Source organism: Centrocercus urophasianus, unplaced genomic scaffold (genome assembly GCF_019232065.1).
Source record: "Centrocercus urophasianus isolate 14NV4802_14NV808 unplaced genomic scaffold, USGS_Curo_1.0 seq_42, whole genome shotgun sequence".
Classification (NCBI taxonomy): Eukaryota; Metazoa; Chordata; class Aves; order Galliformes; family Phasianidae; genus Centrocercus; species Centrocercus urophasianus.
Genome location: NW_024885000.1, coordinates 2,937,574 through 2,958,090, shown reverse-complemented (window position 1 = coordinate 2,958,090; position 20,517 = coordinate 2,937,574). Strand labels below are relative to the sequence as shown.

At 46.7% G+C, this 20,517-nt stretch overlaps 1 protein-coding gene across 5 annotated transcripts in view; it reads left to right on the top strand.

Annotated features, from left to right (window-relative positions):
* SRGAP2 (SLIT-ROBO Rho GTPase activating protein 2) overlaps positions 1-20,517 on the top strand; it is an 83,514-nt gene that overhangs the window by 32,009 nt on the left and 30,988 nt on the right. For 3 of the 5 annotated variants that reach the window (XM_042833556.1, XM_042833554.1, XM_042833558.1), the window contains 6 exons: positions 8,520-8,582; positions 11,399-11,614; positions 12,214-12,342; positions 16,502-16,726; positions 18,798-18,899; positions 19,709-19,906. In XM_042833556.1, the coding sequence (XP_042689490.1) occupies positions 8,520-8,582; positions 11,399-11,614; positions 12,214-12,342; positions 16,502-16,726; positions 18,798-18,899; positions 19,709-19,906 (933 nt within the window). The remainder of the gene's footprint in view (positions 1-8,519; positions 8,583-11,398; positions 11,615-12,213; positions 12,343-16,501; positions 16,727-18,797; positions 18,900-19,708; positions 19,907-20,517) is intronic. The other 2 variants (XM_042833557.1, XM_042833555.1) reach the window with 1 other exon arrangement.

The following is a 20,517-nucleotide window of genomic DNA, read 5'->3' as shown; positions in this document are numbered from 1 at the left end:
ATCCTTCCAAAGGATAAGTAATCTCTGCTCTGAATTTCAGCAGGGGCTGTGCTTGAGCAAGGTGGCTCAGAAAGGGCCTCATAAGGACATACATGGAAATGGACACCACTGCAGTCTGGCTGGAAGCTTGCAGCTTAGCTTTCATCCCCTACATGAACAGAGCCTTACCTTGTCTTGTTTTGGTTTGAGCAGGACTGTAATGGGGGGGGGGGGGGGAACAATCAACAGCCACCACCAACACTTTGGTTTCTTTCTTGCAGACGGAGCGGAAGCTCTGCAAACAAAGGGCACTTGTGGCTGAATTCCAGCTCCTTGTCTGGCTGCAGGCCAACGCAGTATTGCATTGCTCTTCCACCTGTGCTGGGTGGTTAAAAACCAAAAAATGCATCCTTTCTTGCCTGCAGTTGTGCAGTGGGATAAGACAGCAGCTGATAAATAGAGAAATTTGGTACGTGTTTTGGGCTGTTATGATTAGGAAGGAGGATAGAAACCAGGCTGGCCTGAATGGAAGTTAGAATTGTGTTGATGAGAGCATCTCAAAACATTTTCCTCCCCGTCCCCTTAGCATCTCCCATCCTTTCTCAACCCTGAGACCGTTTGTGGAGGGAGAAGAGATCAGTGCAGGATGCAGCAGCTCAGGGAATGGAGCAGCCTATAATAGCCTTGAAGCATTTAATTTATACAGAAGCTGCACAGGTGTAAGAGAACTGCTACCTCACAGCCTGAACTGATGACTGAGCACCTGCTGAAGGCTGGCTGGCCCAGGAGGCACAGGTTCACCTGTGCTTCCCATGTGGCTGGAAGGGATGGACTCTGGGTCCCACCTCCCTGGGCTCATTTAAGGGCTGACCTCCAAAAGGAGAGCATCTCCTGGATGAAGGCTGCTTCCAGGCAAGGAGTGTTCTGTAGCCAGAGAGTCTATTGCCAGTTAAGTGAGTTAACTTTTTCTTATATATCATTACTGATACTCCTAGCAACGCTTGGCCTGGTATCACCAGGAATTTATCAGGAGCAATTTCATTGCTTCCAGGGGCCAACAGTGAGGAAGAACAGCTCTGTGCAGTGCTGCAGACCTTCCTGTGAAGCTGTGCAAGGCAAGCTAGGAGCTCCCTATCAAATTGCAGCCTGTGCAGCCAGCCCTGTGTCCTCATGTCTCTCCAGCAGTGCTTGTCTGCAGGGTAAGCTGGGCTTTCCTGATGTTGCTGCTGAGAGGTCCTTGGTGGTGGTGGTGATGCTGCTGTGTTATGTCACACTAATAGTAAACCTGCAGATGTTATTTTGGGTAGCAAACTTCACACAAATCTTGTTTTCATGACCTGGCATGAGCCATTGCCTGGCTGTGTCTGGAAACGCTGTGATGTGACTCCTGGCATCTGGAAGTCCGGAGTGAAGGGTTTGTTACATCTGTTTGGAAAATAATTTTGTAAGAGGATTTGTGTGTCAGGCTGCTTGCAGGAGCAGCAGTAAATGACGTTTAGGATCTGTTTGCAGTCTGGGTTGTAAGTGCTAAGAACTGCAGAGGAGATAGTGGTATTGGGATCTTGGTTTGCTGAGAGTGCTTGCAATAAAATGCTGATGTATGAGATCTTTTTCTTTATAATTGAAGGCTTTTTAGGCTCGGCACTTGATATCAAGCTAGGATAAAGCAGGTGAGCACGGAGGGATGCGTTGGTTGAGAGGGATGCCTTTGAGATCCTTTTGTTAGTAAACTCCTGAGCATTGCTGTGCTGTCAGAAGCAGTGAGCTTTTATGGGATGTAAGTGCAGCTGTAACACAGCCCTGAGGCTGCAGGGGCCTGGCTGGGTGTGATAAGGGCTGTGCTGGGAGGGAATGGCTCCTGGCAGGCAGTGGAGGTGTGGGGAAGCAGCAAGTAGGGTTTGCGTTGCACTAGGAGCCAAAATGTCTTCTTGTAACGCTGTGCTCCTTTGTGTGTGTTGTGTTGGTGTTTTAGTGAGGAAATGCTTTTGTGTTCCAGTGCTGGGCTGCTGGTTGGGTACAGCTTGGTGCAGTCTGTGCTGCTGACCAAGGAGAAAAGGTGAAATAAATAACCATGCTTGTGTACAAATAAAACCAGGAGCAGCTAGTGGAAGTGCCCTAAGAGCAAACTGCTGCATGTGTGGGAAGGCAGTGGGATTTTAAGGCAGGGTGCTGCCCAGTGCTGCCATCCCATTACTTTTCCCCATCCCGGGAGCTGGCAGTGCTCTGAGGTTGGCCCCGTTGCTGTGCCCACTTCTGATTCTGCTCAGCTTTTGTAGGGAGCACTGCTTTGATTCCTTCCTGCTTACCCACCTTAATTACCTGTTCCGAGTGTTCTTCCCTTTGAGCTGATTCCCATTTCTTCCTTTTCGCTGCCCCTGATCTCAGCCCTCAATCCCTCTGCATGGAGCAGCCCTTCAGGTTGTGCTATGGATGTCAGTTTGTCCTACAGATGGATCCTTCAGTGTCATCCTGTGATGCTGTGTATGCTGTGCCCTTTGAGAGGCAGTGCCCTCTGTCTGTTACCTCCAATCCCTCTCTCTGTTGTTGCTTTGAGGTTTCCCAAGCAGCAAACTGAAAGCTTTCGTTCCAATTTAACAAAACCCTATCCTTAAAATGAGGGCTGTGGAAGTCTCACTCGCTTTCAGTATCTGCTGAATGGATCTTTTTCAGCTTACCCACCCAAAAACCACCCTGCTGTGCTCCCTGAGGGCTGCTGCCCCTATGGATGTGCAATGGCAGCGTAGCATTCCTGTCTGCTGCTGTTCCTTAAGGATATTTAGGGGGAGAAAGCCCGACAAGAAGAAAGCGAAACGACTCTTTGAAATTTGCTTCCCCGATTAATACCTTTAATTGTGGAAAAAATCAGTTTATCTCCAGCGCCCTGCACAGCGTTTGATGTGAAATGAAAAACCTACAGTGAGTCGGAGGAAAGCCTGGCAGTAATCAGGAAGAGGAATTATTAATTCTCCAAAGGGGTCCTTGCTTCGGCTGACCTACTTTCAGCTGCACTGCGCCTCGTTTGCTGCACTGGTACTGGAATATGAAGCATTTATAAATGCATTGCATGTGGAAAAAATGAAGCCTATGGAAAAAGGCACTGGTTGGAGTGATGGGTGTACCTAAAAGTATTCTTCTCGACCAGTGTGAAAAGTACATTGCTAATGCTGTGAATAAAGCTGTCACTGAGGGCAGAGTTTGGAAGTGCTCTGAGGAAAGCGTGTGTAACTGCATGCAGCTATGGGTGCATCTGCTGGTGGTGAGGAGGATTGGGTTTTGTGCCAAGGGAAGGGGGGAAGGGGGAAATGTTACAGTGCAGATCCTTGCTGGTGTCAGGTAGGGTGGTACGTGGTTCTTGCCAAGGAGGTAGCATGGAGCTCCTGCTGTTTTCCCAACAGCTCAGGGTGCAGGGGCCTGGTGCAAAGCGATGTGCTCTGATTTCTCTCCTCTCTGCCTTCCTACCTGCATGCTTCTACAGAAGGGAGGAGAGGAGGAGTGCAGCCATGTGTGTGCTGGTACCTGTGCTGTGTGCAGCAGTGTGTCTGCTTTGGAGCTGAGGAGTGACCGCTCCACGTGGAGCTGCCTGTGGGTGGCTGGAAGGAGCAAAACTTGTTGCACGGTGGGATGGACATGTTGCAGTTGAAAGCATTACTTCTGCATCCAGAATGGACGAGCAGTGTGCTTGGTTTGGCCCCTTGCACTGCTTGAAATTGTCCATTATTGTGTTTTGTTCCTCATCTCCTTTGTGTTGTGACAGCCTGCCTGCGTTTTGCATGCGGCTCAGCCAGGCCAGAGGTAGCAGCCCTTGCTCTTGGTCATTCCCCTGACTGATCCCTGCAGGTTTTTCCTAGGGATGCATAGCAGCACTTGAGAAGAGGATTTGGGGCATGCAGGCAGCACGGAGCTGTTGTGAGGAGCATTACAACTGAGCAGAATGACAGAAGATTGCATGCAGTATTTCACAGGACTTCCCTCCTTGCTGGTGGCTCTGCTCACCTTCTGCAGCCTGTTTCTCATGCAGCTCCCTTGACTGAGAGTGCTGCTGGCTTCGTAGCAAGAATGAGTGCTCTCAGCCAGAGAATGGTTTGGTTTGTTGGAACAGAGTGCCTGAAGCATCAGCACCAAATGCTGCAGGAAAAGATAAAAAGGAGAAAAAGGGGGGGTGGGGGTGTTTGGGAAGTGATTCCTTCAACCCAGAGTGTGGTGGGAGGCAGCAGTCAGCAGTGCGATGGGGTTTGATGTCAGAATAGCTTTTTCCAAGTGCAGTGTTGTGCACTGTGTGGGAGAAATTCCTCATTACTGACATAGTGGTGAAACAAATCAGTGGTGAAATGGTGGAGAGAACTCGATAATACAGCTGTAATTTAAACGAGACTGACCAGGGCATAATGGATCATTAAAGGAGAAGCTGATGATCTGTTGCTCCAAATATGTGCGTGCGTTGTATTGCACAGATCTCATTTTCTAAGCTTTTCAAAATTCCTGAGTGTTCGACGCTGGAAAAGAAGAAATCTTTGTGGAATTCCCCTTTGCTGGGGTCACAGCTGAGCGCTGTGTCCATAAAAGTTGTGCAAGAAACTGCATTGGACTTGCATGGTTTTGGGTTGGCTGTGAGCAGTGCTGAGCGTGCAACCCTGTGAGCTGAGTGTGATGCTGATAAGGGATGGACTGGGCTGCTGCTGGCTGTGGGATGCTCTTATACCATGCTGTTGGTCTTCTGTTTAGGGGAGAACATGAAGATGGTAGATCATATTTACTGCTGCGTGCAAATGAGTTCAAGGCCTGTTGAAGAAGGGAAAAAGCACATTATTGGGACTCTAATTAGGGTTCTGAGCTTCTGTTAGCAAGTGCTGTGTGTATGATCTTGGAAAATCCTACCTGGCATGCCTGCTTGTTAACAGTCTTTGTGAGTAGATGTGAACTGGAGTATAAATGCCCTGACTGTAATTTCAGCATAGGATTCCTTTTGTTCCTCTCTATACTCTGCAGATCTCATCACGGCTCTCAGCGAGGCTTTCCTCTCTGCTCCCACTGCTAATTTAAAAAACATTGGAGCACTTAATGTTACTGCCCTACCAATGCATGCTGCTTTTCTCTGCTCTGAGAGATGTGAGAAGCAGTTGTGAGAGGGCGGCTCTGTGGGCACACGTGGGTTTGGCTGCAGTGCTGCTGGGCCAACAGCACCCAGTGCAAGGCATGAGATAAGTGTTAGCACAGCTCTTGGTGTGCTTGCTCAGCGCTGCTGAGCGTGTTCAGAAAGCATCCATGAGCTTCACAGTGTGCTGCTTCTGCAGCCCTCCCATCTCCTCTCTGATCTGGGGCTGCTGAGATGCAGGGCATGAAATACTGACAGCAATCCTGTTTATCATCCCCCCCCCCCCCCCCCATGAAATGCTTGGGAGCTGAAGTTCTTAATGTTGGGTGGAATGCGGAACAGCCAGGCTGTGCTGCAGTCAATTCCAAAAACATCTTGCTTAAATTAGAGGGGAGGAGGGATGGACAAAGAGGCCTTCAGGAGCTGGCATGGTGTGCTGGGAATCCCGGCCCCAGCACACAAAGGAGTGTGTGTGCATGGATGTATGTGCAAGGGTGTGTGTGTGCACTCTTGGGGCAGCTTTGGGGCTGCAAAAGCAGTTTGAGAAAGGCAGCTTGCAAGCAGCACCCCGCTGGTGGAGGCTGATGCTCTTGGGCAGCAGCTGCTCCATCACCTTGCTCAGCTGTGCTGCTGCTAACCTTCAGCCTTGCTGCCTCAGCAGCTGGTATCTGTGTTGAGGAACATTAAGTGCTCATGGCTTAGCTCTCGTTTATGTGCCACCTGTGATCTCTTACCTTCAGCTCAGTCAAAGGCTTTTTGCAGTCTGGAGGTGCAGCAGTTTCTTTCTTGAGAGCTCATTTGGAAACGCAGAGAGTTTTGTGTTTTGACAGTTTGGCTCCTACGCTTCTTCCTTTCGTCTCCGACCCGAGTGTGCATTAAAATATTCACTTTATTCCACCTCACATAATTGATGCTTCAGCAGTTTGTGGAATGAATGAGCAGTTTTATGTGAGAAAGGAGCAAATGGGCTGAGAAAAGCAGGTGAGAGGAGGGCAGTGGGTCCGGCCAAGGCAGCTCAGGCAGTGCAGTGAATGGAGCATGCTGCAGAAAAGCTCCTCCTGTGTGATGAGCACTGAGCTCGGGGCAGGCAGGCCCAGCACATCGCTTCCATCCATCACCCAATGCTGAGACAAAGGCTGAGCAGTGAGCAGCAGCTTCAGCTTCTGTCTGCAGTCAGTGGTGGAAGGAATGCAGGAATGGTTACAGCAAGGTTGGGAATCATCCGTTTCTCCTTCCCCCCCACCCCCCCTTAAATTAAAGACTCAGGAAAAGGAGGGTGCTCACCTTGCCAACAGGATATCAGCTCACCTGCAGCAGGTCTCGGTGTGTGAGGCTGGAGCACAGGAGAGCACCAAGCACTCAGGCTCCCACCTGTGCTGCTGCTTGTGCAAAGGTGGGTTGTTTTACATCGTATAATCTTTTTTGCTTTTTAATCCATCAGTATTTTTTCATGTGCTTTAATGCCATCTTGATATCATAGCCAGAAGTATGGGTTAAGTGTGGGTTTGTCTGTTTGCATTACATCTCTTAATCTTTCCCTCAGTCAGGAGGCATAAATCATCTTGAACCTATCAAATTTGCTTAACCCAGCAAATATTGCATGCCTAAAACCTGTGAAGCACAGAGGTGCATTCGGGCAAATACTGCCTTAGTGGGCTGTGGTAATAATGTGAAAATTGCTGTTTTAGTAACTGGCAGTAGATGCAGTTGTGCTTTCTAATTAGTGGGAAAGCATGGGTAAAATGTAGCTATTAGATTGTTTGAACCTGTTTATCTTCTGAATAGTCCTGCTGGCATGAAGAGACGTCTGCTCTGTCCCTACTTCCTCCAGTAGCTGCTCTGGATGTCCTTCATTAATAAAACCTCCAAGGAAGTGGAATTCAGTGTGCTTTTGTCCTTCCTGCACCTCATAATGATGAGAGCTGTTAAATTGCAGGCAGATTTTAGAATGTGAAAGGTGGCACAGCTGGGGCTGCGTGTGTAGGGCTGTTTCATGGCTGATCCTTGCTGGAGCTGCTCCTGGTTGGGGCAGTGCAGCCTGAGCACTGGGATGGCTGTGAACCTCAGTGGTTGGGTTGGTTTGCTTCCAACAAGGTAACGCATAAAGGTGTGTCTGTGTGCCCTGAGTGATCTGTTCCTCATGGCAGGCATCACAGGGCCTTACAGGTGGGCTTTGCCTTTCTCTGTGCATCACCTTCCTTCTGCAGAATGCAAATGGCAGAGATTTTAGCATGAAATCCCATCTCTAATGAAGAAAGCTTAATACCATTGAAGTCACTAGGGAAGCAGCTTCGCCCTTCTTTGCATGTAGGCTGTGCTGTGTGCAGGAGTGCCTCTTCAAAGAGGGCTTTGCATACAGAGGTGCCATCCTCAGGTAATCACAAGGGTGAGTCTTGGGGCGTTTCACTAACCTGGACTAGAAAACCAGAAATCTGTTCCTCTTGTATTTAACTGGAGCTGAACGTTTGCCCTTTGTGCAGCAGTTGCCTCCAACTGTGACGCAGAAGCATTGGCTGCTTGTTCCCTTGCATGGAAGTTAAATAAGTAAATATATACTTAAAATCTGAGGCTTGGCTGCAGGGTGGTTTGGATGGCAGCTGGTTTTGACAGCTCCTCGTGTCCACCTGCAGTTTTTCCTATTGTTGCAGCAAAGGGAACAGGTTGGAGCTGTTAAACCTAAGGCCGTCCTGCACAGCTCACTAATGCAAGTGCCCCTGGGACAGAGTGAGTTATATTGCTATGGCTAAATGGTAATGTACTCACTGTAGTTTAAAAAATAGATGTATTTGACATTGATGCTGTGCTCAGAAATAGATTGAGGGCTCGTATAGCCTTTCAAATAGAGTCAGAACAAGCTCCAGTTGGATCGGAGCATCGCACGGCACTGCTGTGCACCTCTGTCTCCGTTCCTGTGACAGACTTGCTGCTTCCATCTCGGTATCCTAAAGATTGTCTGCTGCCCTTTTAAATCAGGGGAATAGGTCTGTTAGTTTTTCTAGCTGTGCATGCATCTTACATCAAGCAGGAGCTGGCAGACGCTGCAGTAAGGTTTCCCTCCTGGATACATCTCTAAATTTGGATGCTTTTGTTTCCTGAGCTTCCATATTCCAGTGCATACCAAGCTGTCCTGTGTTATCTTATTCCATCCTGCAAAGATCAGAAAATCTAGGTATTTCCAGGCTTGTGGTGACGACAGTGTCATGTTATCAAAACATCTCCTTGCCTCTGTGCTGTAAGGCTCTTCTGGCCACCCCTGTGCAATGTTTCAGTTTATTGTTTGTGCAGTTTGACCAAATAAGTGGCTCTGGGCTGAGCAGCTGCTGGATTTGCTAGTATAAGTATAGCACTTAATTGAGCCTCGATTATCTGTGGATGTAAAGTGTGCTCGCTTCCTCTGCCTTTCTGCCATCTTCTCCAATTAACTTTCATTTCTCTGTTCTCATTGCAGAGTAAGGAAGTGGGATTGCAGCTCCAGGAAGACTTGATAAAGGTCCTGAATGAACTCTACACGGTAAATCCAATTGACTTCTTGGCATCTTTTCAGACCAAAGGAAGAAGCATTGGCCTTTTCCCAGTTTGCTGTTAGAGCACAGCCTGAGCACCAGTGCTGATAAGTTCCTGCAGTCCCTGTGATTGGAGGCAGCAATGTACACCAGTGAATGCAGTGCCATCAATCTCAGTGTTCAGTCTGTCTTCATATTGCTTCAGCTCTGTCAGTGTTGGCTTTGCTTCCCAAAGATCCCACCTTCACACACAGCCACCTTTGGCCGCAGTGCTGCTGTTACAGAGAGTGATTTAGAGTTATTTTCAAATGCACGGAAATCTTTGTTCAGGTCAGGTTGCTCAATTGGGTCAGCACAGCAGTTTTGAGCAGTCTGCATCTGGAAATGAATGCACAAAGGACAGCACGCAGTTCAGCAGCGAGGAGCTTGCTGTGTTGGTTTGTTCCTCAGCTCTTTCAGCAGCACAGCTCCCTTTAGAGTTATAGTCTCCATCTGTGTGTTTTGCTTCTCAGTATATCCATTGGAGACACCAAGAAAAGCATTGCCTTGGGAAGCAGAGGGGGATGTGTGCATGAAAGTTCGTGCACTGCTTGGGGACTGCTCCTCTCACACAGATGAATGGAAGTGCCTGTTGTTTGATTAAATTTGCTCCTTTTGGTAGCTGTTACCAAGCAAGTTGTTGTAAAAGCAGAACCTACTCGTGGGTTTATTGCTCAGATGCCTCCTTAATGACACGTTGGGTCATTGTGCTGAGATCTGTGTTCTTTTCCTCATTGTTTCAAAAGAAGACCCAGGGATATTTCCCGGGTCAGCTCATATCACCTTGTGATGAAATTCTGTATTAATATCAAAGCTGGAACATGATGGGGAGCCTTCTTGGAATTGCCCATATCAACAAAACAAATAGAAGAGAATTGTTTCATTCCAATATCAAAACCAAATATTGCCTTAGAGGGGGAAAAAGGCATTAAGAAGTAGGAAAAGATCACCTCTGTGTGCCACGTTTGCCACTGAGGTTGATTGCATTGGAAGATTTCCTGCTGGACTCAGTACCTGCTGGCTTCTGGGGCTGCTCTTAGTGGTGCTGCCAGGAACACTCCCACAAACTCATCTCTTGTTCTGCTGGGTATCTGAAGGGCCAGCAGCAGAATGGATGTCCATAACAATACAAACACACATAAAATACAGAGTGCTGCTACCTGTGAGTTGTCTCTCAGCTGTCTCACAGCTGCTGACTGTGGTGGCGGGGGGAGTTGCTAAGACCCCCTGCCAGGCCTGGGGCTGCCATTGTGGCCCCATCAGCAAGATGGAAGCAGTGAAACTGGACTGCATGTCTCTGCTTCCCTTGCTTTCTGCCAGCTCCACTTGTAGTGACAGAGGAAAAGAAAGTGCTTTGCATCTGTTATGATAAATGCCTGCTTTATAGTCCGAGCGTATGCAGTAGCTGAAAGTGTGTGTGTAAATTATTCAGAAAGTCTCTCTTTAATACTGGCTGCGTTCACAGTCTTCTTTCATGTTTAAATACAATGTCTCTTTGTATGTGAGAACCTTTGCTGATTGCTGCGTGGAGATGGAGCGTGCATCCTACTTATGGGGAGCTGTGCCACAGTTCAGGCTGAGGTGGAATGGTTATAAATAGGTTTTCCTCTAAAACTATTTGCACGTGGGTACTTATCAGAGCTGGGATTTGGGGGTGTATTTATGCAACTGTGCAGTTTGGGGCACGCAATCAAAATTAGAGCTGCTCATTTTGGTGTCCATATGTGAGATGAAGGGCTTTGTAATGATGGGTAAAACTGCCAGTCTGTACGTTGTGCCCTTTGGTTTAGTTCTGTTTTCTTAATGCAAAATTGGATGTGAATGTCCTTTGAAACAAGGATGTTTTGTTTTGGGGAGTCTTTTATCTTAGACCTGTTCATTTAATACATAAATAAAAGAGCTGTGATAGAAGTTGTTTGTGCAGTGGGAGCTCCAGGTCTCCTTGAGCAAAAGAGCTGCACTCTTTTATTAATATTGTCATTAGATAAGGCTAGAAGTACTTTTTCATATCAAATCAGATTTAAACAAGTTGAACCTTGAGTTGCTTTTGCAGCAGTTATGTTCAGACTATAGATTTGCATACAGCTCCTCGAGACTTGTGATGTTTAAACGACTGATTCACCCCGAGGAATGACTGATAACATCCCTTTGGAGCCCCTACCTGGTGATGAAAGGCCATCACTTGTGAGCCTTGGCATGTAATTCTCTTTGAATAGTAAGGAGGCTGAATTTAGCCTTTTTTTTTGGGGGGGGGGGGGTTATTGGATTGTACAAGAAGGCGCATGCCAAAATTAAACAAAGAAGCAGCTGCAGAATAATCCACTTTGATTTTGGATTTGTGCTGAGAGCCACACTTCCATGTCTTTGTTGTGCTTTGTTGAGATGCAAAATTTCCCCCATTATTCTGCCAGTTTACATACTTCCAACTCCAGTCAGCAGCCGGATCTGACCTGCTGGTTGCTGGCCAAGTGTGATGCTTGGCCATTAATCAAACACGATGGGCAGCTATCATAATGTAGTTATGTTGAAGAAAGCTGCCATTTTGAGCACAAAATTCAACAAACATTCTCATGTTGAAGCTTCTTTCTGAGGATTTCTTCCTCCTTCCTTGCTTGTGATGCTTTCCAGTTAGATGTAAACCATTCTGCCCTGAGGTTTGGCCATGCAGATCAATGGAAGGCAGGATGCTTTTGTGCCTGGTTACTTGTGCTGGTTAGGTAAGCTTGCTTCTTCCTGAGCAAATCCAATGTGCTGCACTGCAACTCCTGTGTATCATCCTTTGCAGGTTATGAAAACCTACCACATGTACAACGCTGACAGCATCAGCGCTCAGAGCAAACTGAAAGAGGCAGAGAAGCAGGAAGAAAAACAGATTGGGAAGTCAGTGAAACAAGAGGAAAAGCAGACGCCACGCTCCCCCGACTCGACTTCCAATGTCAAATTTGAAGAGAAACACGTCCGACGGAGCTCTGTCAAGAAAATAGAGAAAATGAAGGAGAAGGTACTTGCACTGCATTGCTTGTGTAGTGTGTGAGGAGGAGGCCTTTGTAGCAGCTCAGCACAGGGGGGTGGTGTGAAAATGCAAATTTCTCCACAAATTCTCAACATTGAGATTGAGGAAAGGTGAAAGCTGGCATCACGTTTGTCTTGGGATAACTGAATGCCCGTCTGCATTATCCCAGGTTCTGCAGGCACATCCCAAACGTTAAAACAGGCTGAGAGTATGAAAGCAACAGCTGCTTGCTTGGAAGCCACGTTGAGCGTGTTGTGTGCAAGATTTGGGGCTGTCTCTTGTTTAATGTTCATGCCAGCTTAATGCTTGACCTGCATGCAGGGAGGCATGTGCTCCCAAGGTGACTTGCAGGCAGAGCAGGTGCTTTGCAGTCAGCCAGGCAGGTGGGCAGCTCAGCACGGAGATCCGAGGCAGCAGAAGGTGCAGTGTTATTTTGGGATTGATTTGGGTGCAGCCCAAGTGAACAACAACGTGTGAGCAGGGTGAGATCTGCTCGGTATCCTCGCTCTGGTTGGTGTTACTAAGAATGCTCCTGTTGCTGCTGTGCCTCTTTTTAGAACGTGCTCTGTTGTTGGTTTCTCTTCCAGCGCCAAGCAAAGTACACAGAAAATAGGCTGAAGGCTATTAAGGCAAGAAATGAATATCTGCTGGCTCTGGAAGCAACAAATGCATCTGTCTTCAAGTATTACATTCATGACCTGTCTGATCTCATTGATGTAAGTGCTGCTGCTCGGGTGCTTATGGTGAATATCATTGCCATTAACCCTCATGTGTGTCTCTCCTCCTTCAATGCTGTATGTACACAGCTGGCAACATCCCTGCAGCTGTGGAGTGATGGCAGTAACAGCCACGATAACCAGTCATTAATCTGTTAAGTGAGCTTTTCTTAGGTGTTTTAATCAGTCTGTTACACACATAGAAGCTTGCACAATACACCTGGCATTGAGATGTGTAGAAGAAAAAGTTGCTTAGTTAAAATGAAACGGTTTCGGCGTGACATTTGTTCGCCATTTTAAGCAAACCTTCAGCTCAGAAGTGTGTTTTTAAAAAAAAAGGAGAGCGTTAACTATAAAAATCAGTATGGCAGCTGGTAAAGGAAATCGAGGGCAGGAGCATTTCCTAAAAGTGATTTGAACTTGTGTCTGAAAAATTCCATCCATTTCAAACGACTGCCTTGGGTAGCGGGTCTGGCAGAGAGGGATGTCCGTGCCATGCAGAGCTTCCATTCTCTGACACCCTCATCCACCAGGAGCCTGATGTGTTCCTCCTGTCTGTGGGACTGCAGAGCACTGTCAGAGCAGTTCTGGATGGTGTGAAAGGAACTCGTTCCCCAGCTGCCCCCCAGACTTTGCTCTGGAGCCAAGTGAAAGCCCTCAGCATTCCATGGGCCTTAGTTCTGCTCTTGGTAAAATGCACAGCAAGAAAATAAATCTCTGCTCTTTGAAAACCCTTGAAAGGCTGTTAGGAATCCCAGCATTTCTTACAAACACACAACTGTTCCGCTTCAGCGTGCACAGCTGGAGTCCCAAATGCACTGACTGTGCCATGTCTGGGTCTGGGACTTCTGCTGGGTCTTCCTCTGTCCACCAGGCTCAGCCCACTGCAGTCCCTGTTCAGAACACTGTTGTAGAGGGAACTTTCTTTGTGGGTGGGTGGGTAACTGGCAGAAATGTCTCGTGGCAGGCAGTGAAGGTCGCTGGATGCTGTTAATCAGCCAGCTGCACAGCACCCAATGCTGTGTATCATACACCAATTCAGCTGACTGTAAAATCACACAAGGTGCACTTACTAGCTATTTAGATTATTTTTTTTTTAATGCCTCCATTGGAGGACAGGCCTGCCTGTGTTAGTAGCTTTGAGAAACACTGTTATTTCAAAATATCATGTTTTGTAATGTTTGTTTTGGAAATCTTCTCTTTAAATCCTCCCCCAGGTATTGCAGATGTGTTGCCTGCTATCAGCCTGCGCTTGGTGTGTTTTCATGGATCACATAGGAAGGAATTGGTTTGGATTTCATAAAGCCCAGACAAATTTTAACCCAGACCTGAGATTTGAAGTAGTCTGTTGGCAGATATGGGTTACCCAGCTTTGAAGGCAGTGCTCCTTTTGCTGGGTGCTCTCAGCCATCCCTGGGGCACTGCAGGCAGTGGTGCAGGACCAGAACCCACACTGCAGTGCACTGATCTGCCACTGCTCCTCGACAGCAGCTGTTGTGGCCAAGAGCAGTTCTGTGTCCCTTCTAACCCCCCCCTCTTAACAGAGCATCATAAGCTCTCAAATCTTTAACAGAAAAGTGTTATCTGCTGTGTTTACAGAAGGCAGGGGAAGATATGGAATGTAACTGAATTGCATCTCCTGTGCTCCCAGGTGTCTCACTGCTAAGACACAGTGAATATGGATTTATTAATGCTTTGATCTGAAGGGCCGAAAATTGACAACGAGAGCCAGTGATGTTTATCAGAAGCATCTGACTGAAATAAAAATATGGTGGTGGTTTTTTTTTTTTTTTAAAGTCAGCTCTTAATTCTTGTCCTTGATCTAATCGTTTGATACTGCAGCTTCAAGTATAATAGAAAAGCAATCTTCAAAGTTACAAATAGATTCTGTTAGGCCAAATGGCTTCAAACTCGTCGTGTTTGCACAGCACAAACCTGTGTTCACAGAAGGATAACAGCACTTTGCTTCTTCAGTGTGAGTTAAAAGCAATAAGCTGGCAGAGCTCTGAATCTCCTGACTTTGGGGACAGAGGCACTTCTTTGATGCTAATGAAACATTGCAGTAACGGGGAAGAGATATTAACAAATATCTCCTGTTTCTGGAGGGGTCACTGGGACGGAACATCTTTTAAAATGCATGGGATATACGAGTCCTGAAGCTGATTTTATGCAGTTTGCTCACAGAATTCCTTTCTCCCCCTTCCAAATGGAGATGGTGCTTTAAGACAGAGGGCTCTTAACTCTCTCCTCGACTCTTCTGCTTTGAGGTTTTTGAAAGCCTCTGACTGGAGAAGGGTTAATCAGCTGTCATGTTGGGAAGTGAATGTGAATGAGTTATCATTAAATTCTTATAAAAAATTGATTTCCTCGGAGAGTGATTCCATCAAACATTTATGTAACCCAGCAGAGGGGATGGCAAGGCAGATAGGTTCATAAACAGGGTGTGCTGGACTTTGAGAAGCAGCAAAGCGAGGGAGTGGGCTGAAAAACGTTCCCTGTCACAAGCTTCAATAAAATAAAGCTAAAACCCTTTGGCATCTTAATGTGGCCCTGCTCTGCTCTGTGAGGTGGGCCATGAAATATTGACTCTCATTTGACTTTGCAGTCCTGGTGGTTCCTCTGAGCAGCTCTGCTCTGCTTGTAGGAAGGACAGGCTGTTCCTGTGTGCTCTGAGCCCATTCTTATGTGGCTGCATCTTGGCTTCTCGTGGGTTGGCTCTCTGATCTGCTGCAGGAATGGCAGAATCGCCTGTGTGCCAAAAACAAAAGGGGCTTTTGAACGGCTGCTTATCCCCAACACGTGCAAATTCTCATTCAAACATCTTTTAGGGCTGTTTGCTGTTGTTTCTGATGGAGTGCAGTGTCCTTTAATTATCTGCCTCCAGTCTCACTGCGAGCGCTGCTCTTTTTGCAAGGCCCTGTGGCTGCTGCAGCTGGTTGGCACAGGAGCCAGGCTCTGCTGGTGGCAAATCAGAAAGAGCAGGGAATGGGCCCCCAGTCAGTGGCTCCCTTCTCTCTCCCTCCACCCCTTCCTTTTTCTCCTCTTTTTCTCCTTTTTTTCTCTTTTTTTGCTTTCTCCACATTCATGCACAATGACAGTGATGAGCCCCAAATGATGGCTGAGGAGATTTCATCTGAATTTTGCTTACGGGGCAGCACAGCAATCAAGCAGATGGTTTCTTTCTTTCTTTCTTTCTGGATATTCTCCTAGCATGCGTAATCTTGCTTGTAATTCCAAGAAGGTGGAACTCCTTTCTCACTCACTTTATTAGATGCCTCAAAAGTCTGGGCTTTTTCATGAAAAGCTCCTTTCTCCCTCACAATACATGAATACTTGGCTGTGCAGTCGTGGTGGAGATGAAGCTGCTCGATTGTCTTCCAGTGACATCATCCTCATGTCAGCAGTAGCCAGGAAATTCTTGACCGTGACCGCTCTCTGCTTGAGCATTTTTGCTCTTGTTTCACCCCAGCGATGAAGTCAGCCCTGCCAACCACTGCTGGCTTTTGCATGGCTCTCTTCTTTCTGCCTGTGACTGTACAGGTTGTGTTCTTGCTCCCTGAAGTACACCGAGTTGAGCGGTTTTCTGTATCCTGGGTGGAATAATTTAGATGCAAATTGATCCTTGCAGATGATGCAAATCCTGTGCTTTGCTGGTTTTTTTTGTGTTTTTTTTTTTTCCCCTGTAGTATTTCAGTGCGTTGTTTTCCTTTTGCTGAGAATAAATTTACCGAAGGGCTTTGGAGTGCTCTCAGTGGGCCTGGAAGGAGAGTTAGAATTGGAAGACACTGCTGTACCTTGGGATGCAGCACTTCCAGGGTGCTCCTTTTCTAAGCAGAATAAAATGGGGTCTCTGGTGCTCCGTGAGAACTCTCCTAATGTTAAAATCCTTTAAGATGTGCTTGTCTTGGAGCAAAACTATTAACACAAAATAGAAATTTCCGTGGGATTATGGGCTCAGAGGTCGGTGTAGAGACAATTCCAGACCTCGAGTCAGGATGGCTGTGTGATCCATGGGCTGGGAGACAGCTCTGGTGCTCAGAAGATGATAAAATAACCACAGTTTGTCAGCTGCTTCTATGAATTGCAGCCTCAAACACATTTTAACTTCAGTTTCAGATTGTCTTCACTTATTCACTTATGGAATTGTGTGTTTTTCCAGCAGTGCTGTGACCTGGGATACCACGCTAGCCTCAACAGAGCTCTCAGGACATTCTTGTCTGCTGAGCTAAACCTGGAGCAGTCCAAGCACGAGGGTCTGGATGCCATCGAAAATGCTGTTGAGAACCTGGATGCCAACAGTGATAAGCAGCGCCTGATGGAGATGTACAACAACGTCTTCTGTCCGCCCATGAAGTTTGAGTTTCAGCCACATATGGGTGACATGGTCAGTTTGTGTTGCTGCTCCAGCTCTGCCTGTCTGCTTCCTTCATCTTTGATAGATGGAGGCACTGGAAGGCCAGCTGTTGGCCTCTATTTTTGGGAGGCAGAGGGGAGCCTTGCAAAAGGGAGCTGGTATGGAGATAAGAAGTGATGGGGTGGAGGCCTGAATGCAAGCGATCCTCGCTTCTGCGTTGTCACAGCTCCTGAAGGCTGAAGTGCTTAATTAAATATAGTGCTAAAAACACGTTTTCTGTCTGCATTAACCTATTCTTCAGGCCGTTGTTAATTCCTGCACCCTGAGACAGGCTCTGAAGTGAGAGATCTGAAGTGTGATCTGAAAGAAATACTCGTTCGGTGCTCCATAAGCTGGCTCCTGTTGATGTGTTTGGTGATCTCATCTCTGGCATTTCATGGAGCTGCTTAGTTTTGCTGGTGGCATTATTAAGAAGATGAAAGGAGATAGCTTATGTGGGTTAAAAGATGAAAGCATAATACCTGGGCATGTGCTGCCAAGGTATCAGTCAGCCTGCTGGGTAGATAAAGCAGCTTTTATTCTGCTTTTAAATAACTGTTGCGCCATGAGGCTCCCAGAGGAGTGAGATGACCATCTCCTGGATGCCTTCCCACCTTCTCCAATTTGGGTAAAACTGGGTTGAGCTTCTGGTCTCATGAATCCCTTTGTAGCAGGTGATGTGTCTGCAGAGACCTTTGAAACGGAGCGGTGGTTTCCCAGAAGCAATGTTTGTCTGCTTTTAATTACTACTATTATTTTTCTGTCTGTGTCAGTAATCCCATAACTTTAAGCTTCACAGCCAGTCAGTGATCAGCATCTATCTCTGTGACCCAGCCTGATTTCCAGAGACCTGCAAATGCCTCAGAAAGGACAACAGATAAAAGGTGTAAGGCTGTTTTTTTGGGACATGTGGGTGTGTAACCTTAGAGCAGAAGCAGTTTATAATGGTGCTTTGTGCGTGTTCACTGTGAGGCAAGGCAGCCAAAGGATTTTCATTTTTGGCAATGAAAATCTCTCTTTGCAGGTTTATCAAGATTGCAGGTACGTGGCTGGGAGCTGTTTAAATCACATAAGCTGAAACCAGCTCAGAAACATAAACAGGAACACATGTACCATAGATGACTTTAGGTCAATTAGAGTTCTAGATTCTTCTCTTGAATAGAAACTGCAGGGAAGGTCTCTTGCCTCATCTTTTGTTCCAACAAATGCAGTCACTGCTGAAGGCACAGATGAGGAGGAGCCTTCTGCAGGGAGTCCCTCAGACTGCAAATGACCTGCTTGGTTTTCCCATGCATTGGGAATATGCTGTGAGATAGGGGGAAGAAGAGCAGCCTGCACGCTGTCACTGCTACCAGCTCATGTTGACAGAATCGTTTATCACAGCCCTTCTCGAGGCCAAATGAAAAGTGATAGATGCAGAAGTGGTCCTGCTCGTGCCAGATTAACTGTCCGATTGCATACGTGCATTAATCAGACTCTAATAATAATAATAGCAATATACAGTGAGAGCAGTGTTTTCCTGCCTCGTGCTGTAATGGCAGGCTAATTATTAACAGCACCAGGCAACCCACAGTTCAGGCATTTTCCACAGGTGTCTGAACAGTTCTTCTCTTTATAAACTCCCCTGGGTTGATTTTGTGTGCCTTTTGTATGCCCTGTGCCTGTCGTGCCTGGGATGCTCTGCTCACAGAACCCAATTCATGGTGTGATACGTACAAGCTCGCCTGCTTCTCCTGGGGGTTTTGGGGTGTGATGCAGCCTAACAGCTGTGATAAAGCACTTCCAGGCTTTCAGAAGATAGAACTATTTCACATCACTTAAACCAGCTAATTTTTTCTAGTTAATTATGGATCTTCGTGTCCTCTCCCTCTCTCTTTCTCATTAACTTTGGGACAATGGAGAAGTGGACTGGAATTTGGTAGAAAGCTCTTCTCTGATTGAAGTTGGCAGCTGATAAAGGTTTTTTATGAGGCATTTTGGAGGGGGGGGTGTTAATAATAATGAAGTAATTAAACTATTGTTGATGGTGGCTTTCCTGCAATCAGTGCTGCTTTCCTTCCAGGAGTCCCAGCTGTGTGCCCAGCAGCCGGTGCAGAGTGAGTTAGTGCAGAGGTGCCAGCAGCTGCAGTCCAGGTTATCTACACTGAAGATAGAAAACGAAGAGGTGAGTTAATTGACCCAAATCAGCAACGCTTCTGCAGTTTCCAGAGGGCAGTGGCAGCTAATTAAGGAGGAATAGAGTTGTCGTGCTCCTCTTCTATGAAGATTTGTAGTGAAATTGAAGAGTAAGGCAGCAGTATGTTAAGTTGTGACTTTGCATAAAGGCTGAGTGCACGGAGGGGAGCCATTAAAATATGCACTCACCCTTTTTTTCCCCCGTACTTAACTCAATAGAAGTGGTTTTGTTGCAAAAAGCATGTTTGGCCAGGTAGGAGGAGCAGCGAAATGTGATGCTTCAAAGTGAAGTCAGTGAATAACGGAAGGTAAGAGCTAATTTTGGTTTAATTGGTCATCTAGGATGAGGAGAGTTCTTGGGCAAAATTGGCAACCCCTTTTTGTCTAACAGGCTGATTGTGGCCCTCAGCAAAGATTTGCAGTGCACCAAAGCCTTTTTGTAATCTCACATTTCTGTTACACCCAATAGATGTAATTACAGAAGTAAGATGTTTATTTCTTTCTTCCAGCACTCCTTGCTTTGAGGTTAAATTTCCCTGCTTCCCTTCCTCACCTCAGCCTGTAAGGTTGCAGCCCTTGTCTGACTGCATGTTCAGCATGCACCAAGCCTTCCTTTGTAGGGATGGTGTTCTGTTAATGAGCAGAACTTGTACCTCACTTACGGCTCACATGTACAACTCACAAGTAATTCTTGTTTATCAGTAAAATGCTCTGCAGTAACATGAATTCTTTCTTTGTTTCCCCACTTGCATCATAGCTCCATTTTCTCAAACATTTTCTCTTATCCTTGCTGGCCAGGTGAAGAAGACCATGGAAGCTACACTGCAGACAATCCAGGACATAGTCACGATAGAGGACTTTGATGTCTCTGACTGCTTTCAGTACAGCAACTCTATGGAGTCTGTTAAATCCACTGTATCAGAAACCTTCATGAGCAAACCAAGCATTGCCAAGAGACGAGCCAACCAGCAGGAGACAGAGCAGTTCTATTTCACAGTAAGGAGTTAATTTTCAGTGTGAGCATGTATAATGTTTTTAGAATTATGCTTGCAGGAGTGAGCAAAATAATGCTATCATCTTGCAAAAGTGCTTCTGTAATTGATTTTGGACAAGCAGAGTGAGCATATTAGGTTGTAAAAAGAGCTGCTTTGAGTTCTTTACAAGTATACTGGGATGTGTTTGTCTGTTGATGCAAGTTTAGTGTGGATAAATCGTGTAAAATTTGATTTCTCCTCTGTCTGTGGGGAAAACAGCTATCAACAGGGCAAAGCTGCAGCAGCGTGCTGCTCCAAAGCTGCCACATCAGGCACCAGGCTGATCTGCCATTGGGCTGGCAGAAATATGCTTGAGATGGGTTTCAGGCCTTGGAGATGTGAGGAGCAGCTGCTTCGGGGTGTGATGGGTGTTGGTGAGAGGGCAGGGCTGTGCAGCAAGGCACCCTTTGTGTAGGGGAAAATCAAATGCGTGAGCAGCACGGTGTGCATGCGGTGCTGGAGAATATGAAGTGAAAGAAAAACGTTGGCTTCCAAGAGTGTAAGCCATGCTGGAAGCCCCAGTTGTTGCATTGGTAGTCAGGCAGGGCTCACAGGTTGATGCAGTGATGGGAA